Source organism: Carassius carassius, chromosome 22, assembly GCF_963082965.1.
Source record: "Carassius carassius chromosome 22, fCarCar2.1, whole genome shotgun sequence".
Lineage (NCBI taxonomy): Eukaryota > Metazoa > Chordata > Actinopteri > Cypriniformes > Cyprinidae > Carassius > Carassius carassius.
In genome coordinates, this window is record NC_081776.1 from 5,165,524 (window position 1) to 5,191,153 (window position 25,630).

The 25,630-nt window shown below is 35.5% G+C and overlaps 1 protein-coding gene across 1 annotated transcript; it reads right to left on the bottom strand.

The window, feature by feature from the left end:
• Positions 1–515: 515 nt before the first annotated feature.
• On the bottom strand, positions 516–25,239 carry ttll12 (tubulin tyrosine ligase-like family, member 12). The gene is made up of 14 exons (XM_059504930.1): positions 25,028–25,239; positions 24,685–24,836; positions 24,251–24,449; positions 23,154–23,313; positions 14,685–14,818; positions 14,434–14,510; positions 11,391–11,507; positions 11,104–11,298; positions 7,893–8,004; positions 4,230–4,381; positions 3,624–3,705; positions 3,476–3,544; positions 1,254–1,392; positions 516–707 (listed from the first exon to the last, which is right to left on the bottom strand). Exons 1-14 carry the CDS (start codon positions 25,160–25,162, stop codon positions 556–558), a joined length of 1,875 nt encoding a protein of 624 aa, XP_059360913.1. The 5' UTR covers positions 25,163–25,239; the 3' UTR covers positions 516–555.
• Positions 25,240–25,630: the final 391 nt, after the last annotated feature.

Here is a 25,630-nt window from a genome sequence, read left to right on the forward strand (position 1 = left end):
CTTTTGTCTTTGTGCTCTTCCTCACCAGTCTTGCCAGACTGATTGAATTAGCACCTATGCATTTGAATGACACTGTTATGCTGATGAGATCAAGGCTGGGAAAATTGTGTCTGGCATTTTCCTGATTGCATTTGCATGCTTTAATTAGTCTCCACCTCTACTGTATGGATCCCTCCCACTTGAATGTATAAAAACTACAATGTCTTAAGGACAAGTTAGACTTTTGATGACTGCAGCGCCGTGCAGAGCGTTCTAAATAAAGAATCCTGTTGAAGATTACCCAAGAGTCTCCTGGTCTTCGTATCTGAGTTCCCAACACCTGCCTATATATAACTCACCTAATCAGTTAAGAATTTGTATTAAAATAAACTAAAATTTTATTGAAACACTTTGTTTGCTTGGGTCTCACTGCATCAGCCACTTAAAAAGTAAAATTTACACATCCTTCATTAAATAAAGCTGTAAGTGATTCATCATTGTAATTGATGCATGTAGAAAAAAAGGGACAAAAACTGTTAAAGGGGTTTTAGTCATCTTTATTTAAGTGCAAGTTGGTCATAAAATTTGAGTGACAGGACACTGTTCTTTCTGATCCAGGAACAGTGTTTGGAACATGTGGTCATAAAACTTGGGATGATAACGACAGGCCCGCTCACAGTCTGGGCAAAAATTCACCTCCAGTATTTGAGGCTGCATCACACGCTCTCCTGAAAAGAAAAGAAAAAGTATTGAACTATTACATTTATGAAGTTTAATGGATGTTATTCATTTTAGCTGGTAAGTAAACCACTCTGCCACTGATAAAAAAATAAAAAAATAAAAGGTAATTGTGAATTTTTTTCTCACAATTAAAAAAGATTTCCTCATCATTTGAGATATAAAATTCAGAGAAAAAAAGTCAGAACAGCAAGATATAAAATCAGATTTCTGACTTTTACCCTTCACAATTCTGAGTTTACATCTTCGGAATTCCGACTTTTTTCTTTGAATTCTTAGTTTAAAATAAATAATTCTCACTTAGTTTTTTTTATCGCTACAGAAAAAAAGACAATTGGCAATTTTCTTTCACAATTCTGACTTTTTTCTCTAGCAATTGTGAGTTAATATCAGAAGATTAAGTCAGAATTTTGAGATGAAAAGTTTTTTTTTACTTCTCTCCAAAACAAAAATCTAAGTAAAATGTATTCTAAGTTTCTGAATTAATGTAGCATGGCTATTAGAGAGAGTGTGATTTGACCATCTACAGAATATACCTTCTGTCGTCTGGTCCCATTTGAGCATGAGGTCAATGGCGTATATGGCTCTGGAGGAGGGGTATGCACAGATCCCATATGGAGCAGGGCGGCAGGAAGCTGCTTGGAAGAGCTCTGAAAATGCTTTAAAGATATCCGACTGAAACAAACAACATTTAAAAAGACAACACATAGTGAAGCTTTTTAGATTACAGTGAGGGTGCTAACCATAGATGTTTCTCTGTTTGTATGTGTACAGGTTAAGCAATAACAACAAGTGACAACTTTTGAGGTCTGGGACATGTGTAAATGGATACTTTCACATACTGTGATACTATACAGTGACACCCGACTCTGAGGAAACTTATGCAGGAGGATCATGGGTGTGCATGGTGAGATTTAGCTTAGTTTTGTTTAACCTTTAATATAAAAAAGGGTTATTATAAGATTACAATTTTAAGTTTTCCTCAGCTGCTCTGGTACATGTATTGATTCATCCTTAACATCTGCAAACCAGTTCATCTCTCAAAAGTATTTATAGAAACAGCACAACACAATGGATTATCTCCAAAAGCCTGTAACCTACTCAAAATTCCCAGTTCATCTCTCAAAACTAAGTATTTATGTCAATGAATATATCAGTGCAATTAAAATGACACAGCAGTGGACCTTTTTTCATCAGTCCTTGGCCTTTTCTGCTTCTTCCACTTTTTTGGTTTCTCTAGTCTTCAAACACACATCCTTACTTCTCTTCTTTATCCTGACGGTTGTCCATGTTGGTTTTCTTATTGTTCTTCCATTGTCAACAATTGTAACACTGTGTTGTGCTCTGACTATAACATGCTTGCCAAATTAAGCTTCATGAGATGATAAAGAACTGGTTCATCATTGGTTGGTCTAATGTTTTACATTTCCTTTCATAAGTGAAATTCAAGATTCAGCTGCACAAGTCATCAATTCAGGACATAGTTACAAAAAGTCTAATGGAAATTAATAGTGTAAGAATAAATTGAATATAATTTTAGTTCAGGTTGGGTTATCTGAGCAGAGGAAAGCTGGTACCAGGGAGCAAAGAATGAGACACACAAGTGGTGCAGTTCATTCTAAGCTCTATTCATTCTAACTTTATTGTGCCTTGGGTAGCACTTTTATACAGTATCTTAGGATGTGAGGCAATGGAAATGTCTGGAAAATAATAGCTGAATAAGCATAACTGACTGCATTTGGCAATCAAACAGCGTGAAACAAGAGTAAGGTTCAAATCTCAGCACATCATACTTTCATCACACAATGTCCTTTAACACAAGTTGTTCAAGTGCACAAGCAGAATCTGACAAATAGAAAACACATTTAATGACTTGCACAAATAACTTTTTTGCAAGCCTAACCTTTAAGAAAGTTTTAGAGAACAGAAAAGTTCTAACCTTTGGGAGTGTTGCAATAAGGAAATATGGACAAAGGGGAGACTAAGCTAGATGTCTGTCTGAAAATAGTAATCTTGTGATTTGCCATATAAGTAAACCAAGCAGATTATAGGAGAATATGTAATGTGACATGATGTTACCTTTGCTAAGTACTTTTCTAATATAAAGTGTTGTATCCTTGTTGCTAGGGGATTCTCTGTGATTGGTATGAGGTCCCCATGATTAAAGCATACTTAAGGGCATTGCCTGGAGTCTGTCTGGTTACTGCTGTGCAGCAGGTACAGTGGAAGTGATAGTGTTCAAAAAGGGCGAGATGTCAGTAGAGGGGCGCCAGGTGATGCCCCCAGTTGAACTTAAGTCAGGTGCATGGGGAATTTCTACCACACAGCAAAAATTGTAATATTCTAAAATATTATTACATTTTAAAATAACTATTTTCCATTTTATTACATTTAATGATGCAATTTATTCCTGTGATGGTAAAGCTGAATTTTCAACAGCCATTACTCCAGTCTTCAATTTCACGTGATTCTTCAGAATTCACTCTAATATGATGATTTGGAGATCAAGAAATATTTCTTATTATGAATATTGTAAACAGCTGTGCTGCTTAATATTTTTTTTGTGTGAAAAAAGCATGATACATTTTGAAAATAAACTGAAAAATAAAAATGTGATACCTAAGGCGAGAAGACTTTTGAAAATCTGTACAGGAATACTGATGCTATACACAGCTGAATACTTTTTGGAAAAGGGGGAAATTTGCTGTATGCTGTAGTGTAGATGGACAGACTGAAAATGAAGTGCATAAAGCCATACCTCAACCTGTTTCCATGGATACTGCGGATACTGGCTCTCAAACATGGGGATAAATTCATCATAGTGAATCTGACCGGAAACAAAACCATCAGTGACCCGAGATCAACTCTACAGAGCCAAACATACAGACTGAGCAGAGTTTTTATACCTGTTTGAGCTGCACATCAGCAGCGTAGTTCATCACAGTGTAGTGCTTCTGATAGTCATCAAAGTGATCCAACGAGAAAGGTCTGGAAAGAAAGACAAACATCTTATTGCAGAGAGGTATGCAGAGTTGCAGACATGGTATTATAGGCTCGATGTAAAAGCATAGGAACAAGTTTGCTAATATGATGACAACTGCCAAGTGTTAGGTCTCAGTGTTGGAGAACAATTATAAAAAAAAAATTCATATATCCCAATCCCTTTATTCTTTCACAAGGTAAATTCCTGTCAGCAGTAAACTTTATTTATATAACAAAACATGGTTAGCATCAGGATATTCATTACTGTTATCTCCCTAACTTTAGCTGACCTGGATCCCCACTGTTTAAAAAAAATGTCAACTGTGACCAAGTATATCACTGCATGACATTTTATTTTATTTAAAGTTTATTTAACAGGGACCATAGAAGCAAACATAGTTACAATACAAAGCCTGTAACTGATGTGCAGCATATAGAGTTTATAGCTAATGCTAATTTTAACTCCTTGATATTGTTTGTTCAGGATAAAGGGTTTTTGGGTAAGTCTACAGGATTTAGATAAGGTTTACTTGTTTGCAAAACGCAGCCAGAAGACATCATATGCATAAAGACGCAGAGGTTCCACAGAGCGCAGGAGCACCATGTAGCGGATGTCAAACTTCACCATGCCCACCTCCTCTCTGAGAAACAGCACAGGGTCCTCCAAGTACTTACTCACCACCTGAAAGAGACACATACAGGTTAAGTCCTGATGGGTGTGAAGGAACATCTAATGAAATCTGGTGTGAATGCTTTTGCTATTTTGCATAGACATTGTAGAAGGAAAATTCTCAGAGTATTCATATTTAGAAGCGTATTCGTATTTACTATGTATTCCACTGCGGTTTCTTCTTCTGATGTATTGTTATATGAGATACAAAACTGAAAGATCTGTTATGAGAAAATGTCACAATGACGTGCTTGTTCTCGCTTGCTGAGGAAAACAGGATAATATCAGAAAGCTGGGAGGATGCTCCGTGACAAATTAATCATATTAAGTGTTTATTTCGCTTTTTTTAACTATATGGCAAAATTAAGGAGACTGCTTGTGAAAACAATGGGCCAAATCAGAGAAGCATGCTCACTTGTCACACATTTGGCAGGACTCTCTGCTGTACTGTTTGACCTTCTTGCAAGAATAACAATTTTAAAAGGCTGTCTCTGACCATGTAAGATCATTAAATAGATTTTTTTTCCACAACAGCATATATAGCAACAACACACTTCAGACACATACATTACCAGTCACAGTAATAATGTGAAATATCAATACAATTTAAACTGTTTTCTTTCTTTTTCTTTTTTTTGTTGTTGCTATTTTGTGTTTATTTTGATCTTCCTCTCAGTACAATCACAACACAATATATTTCAGTTTACATAATGCTCATTACGATCACAGAGTGTTTTAACAAATGCAGGTATGAACATTTACTTGCTGTGTTTTAAGTATGACTTGTACTGTAGGTTTGTTCGATTGTTTCAAAATATAATTTCTTTTCCTCTTTTATAATTTTTTATTAAAAAAAAAAAAAAAAAAAAAAAAAAACAGAAACTATATACATCCAGGGAAAGAACATGTGTCTTAGTTAAACTCAATCCTTAACCTCAAATGGCTTATTCTATTCTCAAATGATTTATGGAAATGATTATTACATACACAAGACCAAAAAACGTCCGATTGTCGATCGCGTATTTTCAGCAAAAACCGTCCAGTTCCGATTTATGGCCGGTCAACCGGTGCATCCCTAATATAAAGTCAAGTGATGTAATGTATAATCCTTATTGGTCGGGCAATACACCACCCCCTTGGCAATGTACAAAAGCTGATACTGTGAAGAAGTTTGTGGACAGAGATTTTGTGTTCCTTTCTATTTCCACTGCCATGCGAGGGGACTGAGAAGTATCTGACGGAACGGAAAAATTAAGAAATAATATAACATTATCAATGTTAAAAACAGTGGTGCTGCTTTATAATTTTGTGGAAACTGTGACTTTTTCATAAGAACAGCATTTATTTGAAATCTTTTGTAACATTATAAATGTTTTTATTATTCAGCAAGGATTTATCAAAATAACAGTAAAGTATTAAAGATCAGGTTTTTAGTATTGTTTACTTATCTGTCTGATGTTTTTTAATATGCTGAATGAAAAACAATTTGGAAATTGATCAGTCAACAGACTTGCATTTTCTCCTTAAAAACTGCAGTGTATCATTATATCAACTGGTCATTTGTTTCTATTTACAATGTGTTTTTGCAGCATTGATCATTGTGGCCAATCACAGATACATTTGTTGTTTTCATGAATACAATGTCCAGCCAGAGATGATTCAGTTACACAGAATCCACTCACAGCTCAAAACACCAGAGTTTTGTTCAGTGCCAAGTTCCCTCTCATTATAACAAACAAAGTGCAGACACAATGTAAATAATAGATTAATTGTGAATTGTAATGCTTAATTTATTATAAGAGAATTGCGATAAACTAAGATGTGTGACAGTTTTAATGACCAATGATCATGTAGGCCATTTAAAAAAAAAATTTCACCTGTCCTGCTTTCCACAATTAAATATCACTTCTCTTAGCCTTTTTTCTAATAGTAGAGTTTCGCTAGTTGGTCTGTTTTTAAAATAACCTTTTATTAACCATTTCCAGGAACCAAAGGGTTCCCCAGGGACATATATTTCATATGACCTGACTGCGGTTAAATAATCTTTTACTTTCAACATCCCCAACACCATTCACTGTTCTCAATTAGAAATCACCTTAAATCAGTCCCTGTCACCATCAACATGCTCCTGGTTTTCATAAACAAACTACTTCTACAATTGTTTAAACATATGTTAGACAAAAATATTCCAAAATGCATATACTAAATCCAAGAAGATACTTTAATAGGAAAGCATGGCAACACTGCAAAATAAGATTTGTAAAGACCGATGCCACTTTGATGTGACATAAAATGTCATAAGAAATACTTTAAACATGCTGTAAGAAGAGCTGTTCACTTGAAGAAATGCTTGGATGTTCTTGGCTTGGTTTAAAAGTTACTATGTATTTGACTTATTTTGCTTTAAAATATAGATTAATAAAAAATGTTTGTGAAAAAAAGAGTGAAGTTCATAAATGTTTCCATCTTGATAGAAATGTTACTAAAAGGGCACAAGAAAGTACAGATGAGGTGAGAAAACTAAAGCAAAAATAATGATGTCAAAGACCAAAATTAACATGAGAAGGCAGACATCGACAAAGATATGAATCCAATCCAACAATTAATGTCTTGTGCTTATAAGAAACTAATCCATAGGCTTTTTTCTTTTAACCACTGGTTCTGGCCAAAGTACCATAATCACAGTTCCTTAAGTGTTTAAAAATAGCATCAAAATCCACCAATATATGTTTAGAACTGTTTTGGACTGTTTTTACTTGTAAACAGTGTTTGATATGTGCATATTTATCAACTGATTCAGACTAGATGTTTTTTTTTCACTGGAGAAAGCAATATTATGGATAGAGGAAGTACCAATTTTAAGAAAAAAAATTCTTAATGATGGGTGTTTTTTTACAAACACGCAGCTTTTCACTCCACAAGATGTGGATTATTGTGATGTTTTTATCAGATGTTTGAACTCATTCTGACAGCACCCAAATCTGTTCTGATGAAGAATTTGTAGAAGATATTTATTAATCAAAATATGAAATAATCAAGTATAATCAATGTAAATTTAGTCATGATTGTAATCTACTATTATGATTGTGTTTCTTGTATGAAAGGAGGCCTGCAGGACAGTAATCAAGTTATTCTACCATTATGATTATTTGTTTCCAATTTGTATGGAGGACTGCAGGAGAGTAAAATGTGATTATTATAAAGGAGTAGAAGGACTGTGTATGAAATGTATTAAACAGACCTTGTGGAAAAACTGTATAAAGAGTGTGCAGACACAACCCGACAGATACTCTGCTTCATTGCCAATGATAATGAAGTCTTCTGGCATCAAAAGCTCAAGACCTTGAGAGTGATTTCTCTCAGAATTGGAATAAACCAACACACTTTCAACAGACTTCATAAAACAGTTTTGGAAGTTGCTAGGTTATGGATCTGTCAACCATATTTTTGTGACGAGCCGTACTTTACACAGACTGCAGTGCAGGAAGAAGGATACGTGGCAGTATTGTGTCTGCATGTATACCTTTGGGGTGCTCTCTCGCTGTCTGATTATGTAGCTGAGGTTGTTTGTGATGTGTGTGTCCAAACCGCGGGCCAGATTCCAAGGTTTGCAAATCCAGTGGTTTTCCAGCCCTCTGAAATGATCATTGAAAAATAAAGCTGTCAAGAATCTAATTATTAGCACCATTAATCACCATTCAATTTAGGCTAATAAATTAACCCCCAAAAGATGATTTAAAGTCACTGTGTTAAATGGGAAAGCATTGAACAGACATTTCAAAACAGTAGCTTCAGAAATATAAATCTGATTCTAGAACAATTTATAACAACTTTTAAAGCAACACAATGTGGCCATAGCATTGTTTTCAGAATCTGCATCTAAAGTGGGATTTAGGCATATACAGGGCTATGTTGTTTATAATGGAAGGCATCATAATTTTTCACTTTATAAATGCATGTATAATTTTGTACTATTTTACAGCTATTCATATTTTTTTCTAATTTTTAACTTATTCTGTTCTGAATACATGTTAAATTTAAGGATTTGCTGATAACTTATAGGTGACTAATATTTTTTCTCTCAGCACAATTTTGACTAATATGTGCAGCAGAAATTTTTATCTATGCAGTAAACGTTTTAAAAATAGCTTTGTGAAAATAAAACATATGTTCATGCTCATATATGTATTATTTCAAAATATTAGATCGAAATATCAGAAAAAACCCACATACACCAGCCCATAGATCCTCCCCTCAAAAGAATTCAGGACAGAAGTGTTTGAAAGTGGCCATTAAAACACCAGATGTGAATGGGAATGTGACTCCCTCGTCTATTTGTGATCTGATCCAAAATCCATATTAATACCAGGTGTAAATGGGGCCTTAATGAGCAAATCATTTAATAATTCAAACAGCTGATTAGTTCAGAAATGAAGCAAGTGACTGTCTTTATGAATGGGTCACTGAATCAGTGGCTCACTCGATTAGTTCATTGCTGTGTTTTGTTTTCTGTTGTATCAAATCCAATAGATCCAATAAATGAGATGCACTCTCTAAATCAATCCCCATTAACAGGAATCCAGAAAAAGGTCACCAAAAACTGGCATGGTTTGCAAAGGAAGCTCTGTAGATTTCTCTGTTGATTCCATCTTCATGCACAGCTTTATTGATTGAATATGTACAGTGGGAATAAAAACCTGCTTTCAGTTCTCAATTAAATAGCAAAGTACTGTCTGTGTGTATTGTGTGTACCACTTTTTTCCCTCCTCATCCATGTCAGGAGACTTGGTACTCTGTATCCCTGAAAATTCTTTACCTTGAAGGGGTAGATTGTAAAATCCACAGCCACTTACACTAATATGCTTTCAATATATATCTTCAAATACATATTTAATAGTTATTAGTATTAGTATTTAACCAATTGGATATAATTGATTGAATGACGTTTGACTTATTAGTTATAACCTTAATCAACATTAGTACTCTAAGCCTTACTAGAATGTGACATTTCCTTGTTTCAGAAGATCCATACCATGGTAAACACAAATGTTGTACTTCCCAGGACCCTCTTAACAAGCCTTGGTCCCAGGGGAAAACAAGTGTCTCAAGTATACGTGGTCAACTCATATTTGGGCTTTTACTTTTTCAAACATTAAACAATAAACGTTGATTATTGCCTAGACTTCTCTCTCTGAGGAACCGCACCCAGTATCTGTCTGTTTTGGGAATAGTACCCAATAAGAGTAAGAGCCTTGCTACTCAACCTTGAAGTAGCTAAGTGTTTTTTTCTATGTATGTTTGTTTGTATCTGTCTGTGCACGACTGGTGGCCAGGGACATTAGTAACGGCAGCCAGGATGGGATCCACATATGGATCTCTTCCATCACTCTATGACTTTCTATCATTAAAAAATAAGAAACCTTTTTACCTTAAGTAATGAAGTAGTTACTGACCCTCTTTTAGAGTATAATTACTGCTGTATTGAGTGTGTATGCAGAGTTGTCTATGAACAGTCTACAGAGTGCTGAAGCTGACTTCTGCTGAGGAAAGTATGCAAACTATTTCCTTCAGTAAATTGTCTTCAAATGACCGCAACTCTGACTCCTTGTACTAATAAATACCAATAAATCTCTGAAGAAGCTTGAACACAGAATGTGCATCTTCATCTTGTTTTCTGAGCGAGTGGCAACTGAGAGCACAAGGGCAAAAATGCTGAACTTTTCTAGATATGTGACAAATAATGGCTGCATGCTTTTGTTAAACTACTTTTTCATCATTACCTTCAGAAAGTATAAAAACAATAAGAAAACAAAGCCAAATTTAAGAAAACAGAGCTAAAACCAGACATTTTAGGCAATATAAAAATACAAGCCAGGACATCCTGGAAAAAAAGAGGTACTGCCACCTTAATCATAGGGTACAAAAATATTAGGGATAATGCCAAAGCTTAATATTTCAGATCTTGCTTTACAGTCATCTTTTATGCAGACTGCCGGATTAATCAGACTGTTTCGTGTATTCGGTGTAAAATGTTCATTTGCTTAGCATCCAGTGATGGAAATTTCTTGATGGAGTGTGAAATGTCTTCTTTTAAAATTTAATAAAAACAGAAATTGTGAGAAAATTAATCCCACCTCCATCCTAAAGTTCCTGAAAATCCTTTATAAAAAGTTCTGTTTAAATATAATATATGAAAATGCAACATTTACTATAGTTAAGATTTTATATAACATATTATATTATCATAACTAGTTGTTATTAGAGATAGGGCAGGAAGAGAATGCAACCACCTCAGTTCACAATGGCAAAATATTACACTGGAAACTCACATACCACTGAGATCTGAGCAGAAATAAGAAGTACACTGTGGATAGAGTTCCTTCCCGTTTTATATTTGATGCATATGTTGAAATACGAAATTTTGAAATGTACATTGCATGTTTAGGAAGGTCAAAAGTACATCTAACATCATCCACAGAAGGAAGCAGAACAAATGTATGTTATAACTAGATCTGTTTTAGGATTAAGAAGTCAATGCTATCATGTAATCATGTCATTTTTTATTATAAATGTGTGCGCAATTTTTTGTTTACTTTGTTTCCATGATTCCCTTAAGTTCTCCAATAAAGTATGTTTCAACCGAGCATCTTTAGTCAGATAACAAAGTGAAAAACTTTAACCACAGTCCATTACATATTCTTTTTTTTCAGCACTATTATCAGACAGATGCTCACCTCTCCTGTCTCCTTAGGTAATGTCTGATGAACTGAGGGAGCTCAGTCTGTAGATTAAAGGTTTTGGGGAGCCATGGGGCCCCCTGACCTCCCCTGGCTCTCCGTGCCACAGATGCCAGGCAGTCTTTAGTGGTCAGCACTGTCTCACAGGGGAACTGGTTGAGTAGGACATGAGGATGTGCCTCACTTAGTTTTCTAAGAGTAAATGAATCAGTTGAGCAAACAAAATCACTTAAGTAAAACAAGAATAATAGGACTCAAGTGTACATAAGCAAAAACATGCTCACTGATAATCTCGTATATGGGAGAAGGCCCAGATTATGTCAGCTTCTTCCTCGTTTTCGGTGAACTGGAAACGTGGATGTTTCAGATGGTCTAAAACCTGCTTCATCTCAGTGTAGACCCTGAATTGTATACATAGGAAATGTGAATACCAAGTGAATACACACACACACAGTGATTAACAAAAGCTTAATGCACTTTCCACCTGTTTCAATCACCCACCATGTAAGAAATATAAATTGGAATGATTTAAAAAGTAATGTGTTGGCTTCTGTGAGAAATCACTCTCAAAGGCTTAAGGTTTTGATACCAGAATCCAGACTTTATTATCAGAGATAATAGAGCCGAGAGACTTGATTAGAGAGATTTTGACCAGTCTGTCTTTGCAATACTCTTTTTATATAGGTTTCCATAAACAATACATATAATTCAGGCCACTACAGCTTATTACCATTTGATTCCAGTCTTTATAATCTCCTCATGACAGTGCAATACAAAGAGGTCTCAGTTCATCACTTCAGCACAAGATCATCACGTTTCTCTTAACAAATGAAACAAATGTTGTTCTGTTGAACTTTCAGAGTGTTTCTCTATATAATGTGTGTAACCATTTATATCCATGAACTATTCTAGCTGACATCTATACACTTTGTCAAGAATATGTATGAGTATAAGCATTTTCCATCTGCTCTTTAGCCTCTAAAATTGGCAGGACAGCTTGGCTCTACCCCAGATATTCTATTCTATTCTATTCTATCTATCTATCTATCAGTTCAAGCCCTGATTGGTGCGTGTTCAGACATCACAGAGTTTGGGGTTGTTCCGCTCTCCAAACCCAAGAGCGTGTAGCGCTATTTGTTGCTTTGTCTCAATGTGTTTCTTGAGTTGATGATTCTTTTTTTTATTTTATTAAATGCTCAGTTAAGAGTTTTTGGGTAACACAGGGTGGAGGGTACCCATATCTTTTCTCCTGTTTAATGGTTAGGGAGTTAGGGGAGTTATATATGTTTTTTGTTTTGCTCTTTTTTTTTACTGTATAGGTAAGTTAGTGTTCATCCACCTTTTAGGTAGATGTATTTTGGTTTTCTTTTATTCAACCCTTCCTCCTATGGTAATGTTTCTTTTTGTCTTATTTTATATCACTGTTAACCCCTGATTAGGTCGAAAATAAAAAGGCAGTCAAGCCATTTAACAATTTGTTTAGTTGTTTGTGATTTCTGGGGGCTTGAGAGCTGGAGATACTCAAAGTTTCTCCACTGTTTATTGTTGGTCGCTCCCTATTGGTGAATCGACTTAAGAATTTACATATTCAGATTTATCTTATGCATTGTGAAAGGTTTACTGAAATATTCCTGCATATAATTAAAATATTAACAAATTAACAATGTTATTAACAGTATGATTAACTGGGTATTAAGTCGAGACTGTTTTATACAGAGAGCTCAAAGATTGTACTGTTTTTCCTAAAACTTCTGTCAGTACATATATATTATTTTGTGTCCCTAAAGGGTGGGGAAGGGGTGAGAAACTGCAGTGCAGACCAGAATGCTTAGCTGTTATTGAATTGGGAACTTGCTATGTCTGATTTAGAAATAGCCCTTTTCCTGTTTCGCTGACGACAGCGTCTTTTCTGAACATATAATTCTTTGTTCTTTGTGTGTTTGCAGGAGTATAAAATGAGGTGTCTCGAACCCCCCTTTATTCACTCTTCTCTTCTCTCCTCTTCACGCTCGTGAAACATTTTGGCTTCAGTCGGTAGATTAGCTTGTTACACCTTAAACCTTAAATCTTAGACTCAGAACTTTTTATTAAGGTTTTTATTCAATTCAGATTTTCAATTCAGGTGGGATAATTATTCATTACACCTTATTCATTTTTATTAATTGTAGATGGGTTCAATCCATCATAAATGGATTGTTACTAAAATTATACTAACAGTTGATCTGCATTTTCTGGTTTCAAAGGTTATTATTATAATTAAGGGTTTCATTTCCAAGTTATGATTTGTAGTTTCTGTTCTCTAAACTTCTCTGAATAAATTTGCTTTATAAAAATTTAATAAAAATCTTTTATACAGAAAAAATATTGATTTATGGAAAATAAATCAAACTAACATTATTATACAAAACATAACTTGAAACATGAATGATTAAAATGATTGAAATATGAATGATTAATTATTAAATTGTGAATAAAAAAAATGTTTAGACGCTTGGACTTCTGACGTGGAAACAAAACTTTTTTAAAGGTTGACTTTAAGAAGAAAAAAAGTTTAAAAGTTGCAAAGAACACAGTGCAGCGCAAGTGTGTTTGCTAGTTTCAGGCCAGCATTTTCCCGTCCAGCGCCACGTCGTTTAATTAGCAAATGCATTTGCGCCTATTTGTGCGCCCATGGGTGTGCTGGTCTAAAAAAGAGGTGTGTTCAGGCACATTGCTGGTGCAATGCTATTTTAAGGAGCTGAAAGTAGACTGCGCTATAGACCAACTCAAACCTAGTCTAAAGTCTGGCAATGTTTTTTCTTTGTTATTTAAAGAGCGTGTTAGTATAGGCGGGTCCACAACGCGCGTACACGCTGCTTATTAAACACAGGGACAAACATGCCAAATACTAACAATTAAAGGATTGCAATTAATAAGAATTTTTTGTAGGCTAATTAAATATATATAAAAATGCCTACATGTCCTAATGGATAGTCATCGCATGTATCAGAATTAGATCTATTTGCTCGCACACGAACAGCTCCGTTTCATCTCGGAGATGCATTCTGTCTTTGCGCTTGCCATGTAAATAGCAAATCCGTCATGCCACGAGCGCAACTGAGGAATGGAAGATGAGACTCTGATTGGTTTATTGCACGTTACGCTCAAAAAACACCCATTACTCATTAAGAGAATAAGGACAACACGTTTAGACCATGTGCCCGGGGGCGCCAACCATTTTTCCGTCGTTAAAATAGCAAAAGTGGATTTGGACACGCACTGCGTGCACCTGCGCCGTGCGCTTTACACTTTGTGTTTAGATCATTAAAATAGGGCCCAATTACTTACTTCAGCACTTTTCCATCTGGTACACAGTAAAGCTGGATGTCTATAGGAAGCTTCTCTTTGTTCTCCTGCAGAATTGTCTGGAAAAGTGCAGTGGTGTAGAGAGAAAATGGCACTTAATGATTTAATTGAATCAAAATGTTGTCCACAAAAAGCACCCAGGCAGTTTAATACATCCCAACAGCCATTAAGACTCCACATAGACAAATATTTCCAAAGCAGACAATATTTTAAGGATAATTAAATTCACTCACTTCATAGTAAAGGTCAGATGGTTCTTGGACGTCATCGCTCACATCCTCAAGGTCATCAGGAAGCCATGCTAACAGACGGCATCTCCTCACCAAAGAGTCTGTCTCTCCATATGCAAAATCACGTGACACCTCATCTGATAAATGGTTAAATGTCTCATTAAATCAAAAACATACATTTGAATAAAACCACTTTAACTAACATTCATTACCAAATATTACTACTATATATAGTGCTTAAAGAATCATTAATCAATGTACTTTCAAACAGAAATGTGAAAACTTTGACATTTTCATATGCATGACGAGCATTACATGAACCTTATAAAGCCTACTGTATCATATTTGACATTCACAATTGTGTTTTTGCAGACATAAGGTTAATGCTCTCATATCAAACATATCTCATATCAAACCACAATAAACTATTTGCTCAGATCTGCTGCAAATTATCAAGGTCACCTTCACCTGTAATAAAAGTAATTGTGACATTTTCACATACAATCCTGGCATTTTTTCCCTCACAATTCTGGGTTTATATTTCACAATTCAGAGAAAACAAGTCTGATTTGGGAAATAAATATTAACTCAGAATTCTGACTCTACAATTTTGAGTTTACCTTTTGCAATTCTGTGGTTATATCTAACAATTCTGTTTTTTATTTCGCCACAGAATAAAAAGGAAATTGCAACTTTTTCGCAAGTTTAAATGTGAGTTTAAATTTCACAATTCTGATGTTTTTTTTCCTCAGAATATCAGGAGATATAAATGTTTAAAACAAGCTTTCATGTTATTGTATGTTGGATGACCTATGTAGGGTGGTGAGCAATATATAAGTTCAACAGACTTCCTCTCTATATCTCGGGCTTGTAGATGCACTTATAAAAATGTAAATAGTTCACTAGAGTTCGACATTCAGCATTCTGCAGTTTTCAGGACCCTACTGATTATGTTCTCTTTTAAACACCATAACCAGATAATTAACAACATTTCCATTGTTATCATTCTCAGTATTCTCAGTTTTATTAAGAAATGTATTGAATTCTTATTTTATAAAAATTTTATTCCTTAAACAGTAAAATTATCTTTGATATCATTTTTCTCATCTGGCTAAATCAGGATTTTACTACACTATTATGAAGATCTCCCTGTTATAATATTACAAACTATTTGATCTTGCTTAGTGGTGTGGACCGGAAATTTATAATTTCAATATTATGTATATTCATAATTGGATGTATAATGTATTAAGTGCATGAGGAAGTTATATATACTTCATGGCCTTGGTTCTGCACGAACATGTTAGGATCATATGGCAGACACAAGGAGAGGAGATCATTTTGGCCATACAAGAATGTGTGTACATGCAGGAATGTGTGTACATGTAACGTGTTTCCACCATGCATACTGTGGCTTGTTTTTCTGCTGATCTATGTTTTGTGATGCATATATATCAACTGATGAAAGCATGAAGTATACATTCTATTTTAAACAAGCCAACATGTTTCTTTACCTTGTAAGGAATTGCAAATCCTTTAGTCAGTGGTATATAAGGCTATGCTCACGGTTAATGCCCCAGAGACACATACAGCTGGCACGAAGACAAGTTTCTCTCCTATGCCTGATACATATAACAAAGAGTTTTTGGCAAGGCAACTGGTATCCGGTCCTGTGATTCAACCATAACCGGGACAAAGCTTAATTTCAGATCAACAGTGGTAATTATCAGTATTTATTTCTGACTAGAATTTCATATGCCAAGTTTCACAGGGATAAGGACTTCTCAGGATCAAATGAACACACTAACTGCTACGTGACAAGTAGCCAAGCAGTAAATGACTTGCAAGTTGGTGTGAACGATAACCTCCTTTGTTTCCTGTGGGGTGTAAGACCTTGATTCCTAGAGACTGCAGATTATCAAGTTATAAAGGTGCTGTTAACATCTGATATTAACACCTGTCTAATGGAGAATCTTTGATGTGTCTTGCATCATCATGCACAGACATGTGAAACATTTGTTTCCTGGGGGGGCGTGGCCTGTGGTGTATTCCTCTTTGTTCCCTGTGGGAGTGTTAAGAACAGATAGATAGTATCTATTTGATCTTGCCATTTAAGACATAAAAAGAATGAAGTGTACTATATGCTCCTTAAAGCATGCAGTGATTAAAAAGTTATCTTCCAGTTGAAGACGTAAGAAATAAATTGTAGATCTTCACTTCAAACTTGACAAAAATGATCAAAAGAGATCTTTTCTTATTCACTGTATCATTTAAAAACAGACAAATTTATTATTCAAGCATAAACCTATCACTGAAAGCCTGTAATGTACACTAATCTTCTAAAGTGTGGGTTCACATTCTTTTTTAAATAAATTAATAATTTTATTCTTCTAGAATGCATTAAATAAAGAAACGTATACTGTTACAAAAGATTTCTTTTTGAAATTAATTTCAAACTTTCTATTCAAAGAATGCTGAAAATGTGTTTCCACAAAGATCACTGCTTTTTACACTGATAAAAATAATACATGTAATATATATTTTCAATATATATAGAATCAAATGAGAGAAACTTTAAGCTTGGGGGAAGTCATGGCCTAATGGTTAGAGAGTCGGACTCCCAATCGAAAGGTTGTGCGTTCGAGTCCCGGGCCGGCAGGAATTGTGGGTGGGGGGAGTGCATGTACAGTTCTCTCTCCACCTTCAATACCACGACTTAGGTGCCCTTGAGCAAGGCATTGAACCCCCAACTGCTCCCCGGGCGCCGCAGCATAAATGGCTGCCCACTGCTCCGGGTGTGTGTTCACAGCTCTGTGTGTGTGCATTTCGGATGGGTTAAATGCAGAGCACAAATTCTGAGTATGGGTCACCATACTTGGCTGAATGTCACTTCACTTTCTAAAAAGAAAATTGTATATGAAAAGGCTAGGCATAGAAAGGAAAAAAAGATAATGAAGGCATCTATATACAAAGTTTGATCATTTATGATGAAGCAATATATGGATTAACAGGAAAAGACGGCTAAGAGTTAATTAAAAGCTGTTCAGAAGGACAGGATTATATAACTGGTGAATCGAATTTTGAGAATCAATGTTTTTAAATGTACTTTACCTTAAACAACAGATTTTAATCATAATCTTTTGCAGACCTTCCCTGCAGCCATACAATATTAGTAATCATATGCTGTATGCCTTTAACCTCAATCATGATAATGCTTTGCATATAGGTATAGTTTAATATGTCAATTTATTGATGATTACATTTAATGAGTTTTTCTAAATGTGCAATTAATAGTCTGGCTACATGAGGCCGAACATGTACATTGTATTTATTTCTAACTGTGTATTTTTAGATACTTTGTATTTTTTATAGTTTGGATACCTTTTTGGATACAGTTGTCATTTTTATTAATAATAGAACAATAAAACAAGGTTGAATTGGGAAATATGAACTCAGAAATCTTACTTTCACAATTTTGAGTTTTCCTTTTGCAATTCTATGGTTATATCTCACAATTCTGTTTTTTATTTCGCAACATAAGAAGGAAATTGCAACTATTTTGCAAGTTTAAATGCGAGTTTAAATTTCACAATTCTGATGTTTCTCATTTTTATTAATAATAGATGGGCACAATCCGTCGCAAATGAAATAGTTAAAACTATATTAACAGTGGATTTGTATTTTCTATATTTGAAGCTGGTTATGATACTTTATATACTTTAGTTTCCAAGGTATTTTTTGTAGTTTAATTTTTCTAGATTTTTCTGAATAAATTTGCATATTATTCTACCTCCACCGTCTGGCTTGGATTAGATTCTGCATCAATAACCATTAATCAAATGTCTGTAGTTCTGTGTTACTGGACCACGGGAATAGTCCCGCTACCTTGGACATTTAGGAGAGGTGGTGTAGGACCTCGGTGAACAGCCACACCAATAAATGCAGTATCGGCTACTTCGTCAAAGGAATTATAAGAGCCTACTTAATCCCATCTGCGATCAGAACTAAGTTAATGATTGGCTGAAGAGGAACAATACTTAAGATTGTCTGGACCCATTTCCTGTCAAGGAGAACTGCTAAAAACGACATATGTCGACATTAAGTGAAGTGATAATGTGATCATACAAAAGAGAACAAGTCTGTTGCAAAATCGAGAAAACTAATCTTGAGCTAAACATGTGACATCAACATCTGGGTTTGTTTCCTGTCAGCTGTGTTATTTTCCAATTAAACGAGTCTATGACATGAACTCTTTTCTCAAGATATAAAGGCCCTGTGTACACTGAAGCATCACATCACAATGTATATGGAGACGCCACAGGAATAGTTAATAATTCATGGACCTCAAAACAAAGGAACAATACAGGACCCATCCCATGACTCTGCTTCCTGCTTGCTTGAAAATCTTTCTACGAACTGAACTTTTCAACAAACTTTCTCAAAAGGACAACCATTAAGAAATCTGAAGGTTTAACTATATTCACAAATAATGTTTTATGTCTTTATATATGTTTGATGTGCTCAAGGTAATCGGTACAAGTTTAACCAATGTTTTATGTATGGTTTTTATAACTTTAACAGATAGTGTTATTAAATGTGTGTAAGATAGGGAACGCTTAGTATTGAACGAAAGCTTGTTATTTGCTTAAACTTGAAGCGAATGAAATGTCCAGATTTTGTATTGTGTCCATATAATGACACTTTATAAAGGTATTAACCCAAAGTTCCATCTCGCATGAAGATGTCACATGATGTTTAATCAAGAAACAGTACGGGGCGTGTCTAAGCTCTGCAACGGCATCCCATTGGAAGATCACAAATCGTGGGATGGACCAAATCTGCCTCGATAAAACCCCAATGCTTGAACTAATTCAGCGCGTCTAGTCTGGTCTTGTCTGGTCTCTTGTCGTGTCGCATAAATGCGGTGCACTGCGCTGCTCTTCCTTCTTCGTCATGGCTGGAACTACCAACTCCAACGCTGCTAGCTTTCTTGCCATCCAGAACTCAAAACCACTCCGTTGAAACTTTGTGACAGCGAAACCATCCGAAACTCTTCAAAGTTCTACGTAACCAGACAACCAACCAATCACCAGGAGGGTTTTCCCAAAAGACGTCAGATCTGCATCCAATCCGAGGCGCGGGGATTCCCTGAGACGAGGCAACAAAGGAAATCTCCCACTCCACTTTTCAGCGCAAATGCAAGTAAACAAACAAACTTAATTTCTTGCTGAAATAGGTGCAAATTGATCTTAAGCAGTAAAGATAAGACAGTGGTATGGAAAAGAGGTATGAGAAGACATATGGACCAGGAGGAATTCTAAGGCTGGTAGATCGAAACAGGAAATAATTTCACGGGCCTACCTGTACAGAAGAAAACAGTAAATTGAGATATGATATGACCTATCAAGGAGAGAAATCAACATTATCAAAACTGGATGCTATAGCTATAGATGATTTAAGCAATGCAATAGACAGAAAACATTAGAAAATGGACTGGTTTAAGGGACATGATAAAACTTATTTAGGATTAGATTGGATGAAAGATATCATATGCAATACCAGCATAGAAATCGAAGCAGTTTGTCAACAGTTTTACAGTGTGGTACTTCAACAGTCTGTTGACAGTTTAACAGGTTGACAGTTTTTGATGGCACATTCCACCTACCACATGAAGAATAATGACTCAAGACAAATGTGGGTGATTCCCTTCCCAAGACTTAAAAGCTAAAAAACAGACTCCCCTTTTGAAACCTTTTGATCACTTGCTTGAATACAACACCAAAATCCCCTTCAAACCACTTTCTAAATGGCACAGAGAGTGCCTTACCTTACCAAAATACATTAGATCATTCCAAAATAATGCAGGCAGATTTGTAATCAAATATTAAAGTGTTGCATAATTCAATATTATATCTGTAACCACCATGCTTGCCTATTATGAAACACAACTCACTTTTCACTACTCTCACTTCTTTTCTTTTCACTACTCTCACTTCTTTTCTTTTCACTACTCTCACTTCTTTTCTTTTCACTACTCTCACTTCTTTTCTTTTCAACTGAGTATTTCATTTAAGCTTTCATTCCAATGTGGAATATATTTTATTTGTAAAAAATTATTTTTTAAACATTATAATATAATTGAATATTAAGCCAAGTCTGCTTTATATAAGAAGCTTAAAAGATTAAGACTTTAATAGAGACTCTTTAAGACTTTAAAGAGTAACTGCCAGCATTGCAGTAGATGAAGGGGGTGAAAAACCACAATCTAATCTTATTTTAAAGGTCACGGTATACTTGGTCGATACTGAGTTTTGGGTGTTTAAATTTAGAAATAGCCCTTCTGCCCCTGATTGCAATGTAGATTTCTTTGTTAAACACAATCTTCTTTGTATCTTGCAGGGGTATAAAAGAGGTTATGACTTGCACCCTTTTACTTTTTCTTTACTCTTCTTCTCCTCACTCTCTTAAAATTTCCCCTTTTTCAACTTCACTATAGACAGGGGGCACCTCTAACCTTAAACTTTAAAGACTCGGACTCAAAACTTTATGAAAGTTTTTATTCTTTTCAGATGGTATACTTATTCATTCCACATAGTTTTTATTCATTGTAGTTTGTGTTCAATCCATCATAAATGGATTGTTATTAAAACTAAAGTAACAGTTGTTTTGTATTCTCTGGCTTCAAAGGTGATTATTAAAATTCGATGTTTCAAGTTCAAGTTATGATTTACAGGTTCTGATCTTCAAACTTTTCTGAATAAATTTGCATATTCCTACAATCCAACCTTCTGACGTGGATTTGATTCTGCATCAATCAAAAATATGAGACAAAACAGTGGTTTCACCTTTAAAACTAAGAACATCATTACCAAATCAAATAAAATATCAATATCAGTACAACAGATTTGTCGCCACTAGAGAACAGGGCTGGTTAGAATATAATATAACCTATTTAAGGAAATATGCAGGCAACACAGCCTGTGTTCTGTCTGCTGCTTTGGAAGAGGACTTGGAAATGAAGGATTGTTCGATTTTTAATGCCATATACAGTATTTGATCTGTTGTACCGTTAATATAGCAAGAGTAGTATTCACCGATAAGTGAAGATTAGGGGAATGGCACAGAGGAGGGCCCAGTATGGATCCCAAATAAAGTAAAGGCCTCAAATAAGTGACCTTATCCGAAAAGCAACAATGTGCAGTGGGAAATAGGGGACATTTGTGTGTGCCGTGTTATGGAATTTTTTTTGTTTTGTTAATCTTGCATTGATTGCATTAATCTCATTTAAGTATCTTTTTAACATAAAATGAATAAGGTAGTATATATAGTCCATAGGGACATTGAGTTATTTTATTTAACTTGTGCAAGCAACTGCTTTAGGTTGCACAAAACAACATTTAAGGGGAAACTGTTTACCAGGGATGGGCAGTTTTGAGAGTAACCAGACATCTACAATGTAATGTGCATGAGATGTGCCTGTGTTATGGGGTGATGTGCACTGAGCAACATGAATGGCTCAAAGGTCCTAATCTGTCCTTCAATATATCTTTTTACATACTATAAAAGGTGAGCTGTGAGTCTGTGTGTTATCTCTTTGCACAGAGACTCAAGCCGTGTGAAAACCAGATCATTCTCTGCAGAGAATTAAAGCGATAGAAAGACAAAACTCTGTTTGGTTTTTCATTCTCAGTCTCTACAAATTGTAGAAAAAACACAGCTAAAGATCTGATTCGGCTAATTCGTCAACATGAGCGTATAAATTTCCTGATCTTGAATTGGTTTTTGGACGATACAGATGTAAATTAAAGCATTCAGTTATTCAGATGGTATATTAAATACAACAATACTCAAAACACAAGTCTCACTTGTCTCTATTTCTCATAATACAGATATAGGCTAATGTTTGACCTCTGAAAACTTTGACTGGATGCCTAGGACATCCTGTATGTTATTGCATGAATCTGTGTTATATAAACATGTCCCATCTTCCTTAATACTGACAATGTTGTGGTCGTATACTAGCTCTCTGCATCTACTTGATCATTCTCCTGGGATCTTCATGATCCTGGAGCTGCCAAACAACTTGCTAAGCAATAAAAATACTATTTTGTACAAGTTGTATTTTGGTTGTTTTTGTTTTTTGTGTGTGTGTGTGTGTGTTGCAGTTCAGTGAGAGTATTTAGTATGAATTGATAGTTGTCTGACTGATTTGGGTGATTCAGACACCATATGTTTTGGATTCAGGATTTTGTTTTGGAGGGCAGCAAGTTTGACTGATTCATTAAAAAAAAAAAAAAACATTTCACACTATATGTCATAAATGTCAAATGTATTTTGGAAAATACATTTATACATTTAAATACATTCATCTGTCTTTTCACAACATTAAATTTATATTAAAATGTACCTGAAAGCAGTGGTGCACTGAAAATGACTTCTTGCTCTGTTACACATGTTTTCATGTGTGCATACCTCCATTCTCCAGGTCTTGCAGTGGCCACAGCACTGAGTAAGCGATCTGTTGTGGGGCGTAGAACAGAGGAGCCATACAGCAAGTTGGCTGGGAAGAGTGTTGAACCCGAGATCCGAATTCATCCATGATGTACCACACAGGCACCTTTTCTTCTGCAGACTGGAACATCGTAATTTTCATCAAACCAAATTCAGCAGCAACATCATATCTCAGAATGCACACTGACAGATTAAAGGATTAGTTCACCCAAAGATGATAATTTGCTGAAAATGCACTCAGCCTCATATCATACAAGATGTAGATGAGTTTCTTCGTCAGAACAGATTTGAAGAAAATTGGCATTACATCACTTGCTCACAAATGAATCCTCTGCAGTGAATGGGTGCCGTAAGAATGAAAGCCTGAAGCTGACAAAAAATCTAAAGCACCACAATAATCCACACGACTCCAGTGTGTGTTTGTAAGAAACAAAAGCATTGTTACAGCATTTTAATTTGAAACCATTGCTTTGGGCTAAAATATCATTTTATCATACAACATAAACATAATCCAATAACACTTCCTCTTGTGGAAAAAAAAAAGTCACCCCTGTTGTTCCCTCACATCAAAATCCATCTATATATTTGTTGAGAAATGTTTTGGACTGTTTTCGCTTATAAACAGTGCTGAATATGTGCATATTTCTGTCCTATTATAGATGAGATTACTTTTTCACTGGAGACAGCAACATTATAGATAATACACTCTGGATTTTTTATATTTTAGATGGAAGCAATGGTTTGAAGTTAGAAATGTCTGGATAAATCTGTTCATTACAAACACGCAGCTTTTCACTTCACAAGACGTTAATTTCTGAACTGGAGTTTTGTGGATTACTTGTGGATGATGTTGTTATCAGATGTTTAGACTCTCATTCTGACGGCACCCATTCCTAGCGTCCACTTGTGAGAGATGTCATGCAATATTTTTGCACATGTGTTCTGATGAAGAAACAAACTCATTTACATCTTGGATGGCCTGACAATGAGTACATTTCCAGCTAATAATCGTTTTTGGGTTGAACTATTCCTTTAATGTGATTTTCTCCTTCTCTTACCCCCTGGGAAAGCTGATAGGTTTGATTGTATTTCCACATGCTGTCCAGGACCAGATCCACGATGTCTGGATCAGGAGCCTCTCCATGAAAAGGCAAACCCATCAGACTGGCCATCCGGATCAGCAGGCCAGGAATCTCCAGCAGCTGCTGCCGGGCGCTTTCCACCCTATACGTCCATGCGTGATCTACAAGAAACACACTAAAAGCCAGAAAGAGACAGAAATTACATATATTTTAACATATACTATGGTAATAACTGGATTTACACTTGGATTTTTTTTTATATATATAAAAAACAGTAATCATCATTAATACCACATAGTGCTATGTGCCATCAGATAGGTATTTTTTTTTACTCTTTTATCATTACAAACTTACTATGTTTCCTATAAGATCACTTGACTGCTGGACTAATGGCTCACTGCTGCCCTCACCTGGTGTGATCAGCAGCCTGCAGGCCACTCTCTCTGGTCACAATCACTTTATAAGCCACTTCATCTCCAGGATTGACTCTCTGTTCATTCCCTTCATCCTCGTCCTCTTCTTCCACCTGCATTATCCCGAAAACCTCACCAGCATCAAACACCTACAAGAGAAAACGAGTCGATAAATCTACCTGTCCATACTAGTTCAATCAACACTGGAGTACCTGGTTTTATACAAAGACCAGTAAGTCGGACTATTTTTTAAAGAAAAAATAATAATAATAATGGCACAAAAGTAAGATTATTTCCAGACACTGTCAAACTGGCCCAGCAGTGATGGCCGTGTATTTACCTCATTGGCAAGTTTTAAATGCAGACTCTTCCAGTAAAGCGGAGGGATTTTCGCCGCCTTTAAAGCGGGACTGTGCTGAGAGAGGAAGAGCTGATACTCTTCATCCTCTTCTCCGTTCACATTACCGTTCTGCATCTTTGCTAGTTTTCTTTCTGACAACTCACTCACATGTGTGAACCGTGCAGCGGTGCATCATGGGAAACGGGGTTAAAGGGCCAGCTCGTCTCGTTTTGCTGTCAAGTTTAATTTGCGTATATGTTGTATTAACATTTTTTGCTATTTTACTTCACTTTGCAACAGAGTCAAATGCGAAATATGAAGCTAAAAAGAAAACACATTTGGTACATTCTAAATGTTCGTGATACAGTTATTTCCTGTGCTAATGTATTCAACACAGTTTTAGTGTCATTTCTGTGTCCCCTCTTTGCTGCCACATAGCACAATAGAGTCATTATTAGCAACTTATTAAATACATAATTTATAATAATACTAGTACTTCAGCTTCCGAAAAGAAAAATAGTCCATACAGTGAAGAAAGCCGCCAGCACAGAAACACAGTTACTTTAAAAATATCTAGTTAGTTAAACTATTTAGCTACTAATC

Bases quoted from the DNA above. Each gene is read 5' to 3' on its own strand.
- ttll12 (XM_059504930.1), bottom strand. From the start codon at position 25,162: ATGCAGAACGGTAATGTGAACGGAGAAGAGGATGAAGAGTATCAGCTC. The intron at 14,819-23,153 runs GTATGCACACAT...ACCATTTATCAG, and splicing joins GCAAGACCTGGAGAATGGAG to ATGAGGTGTCACGTGATTTT. The intron at 8,005-11,103 runs GTGAGCATCTGT...TGATCATTTCAG, and splicing joins TACCTAAGGAGACAGGAGAG to AGGGCTGGAAAACCACTGGA.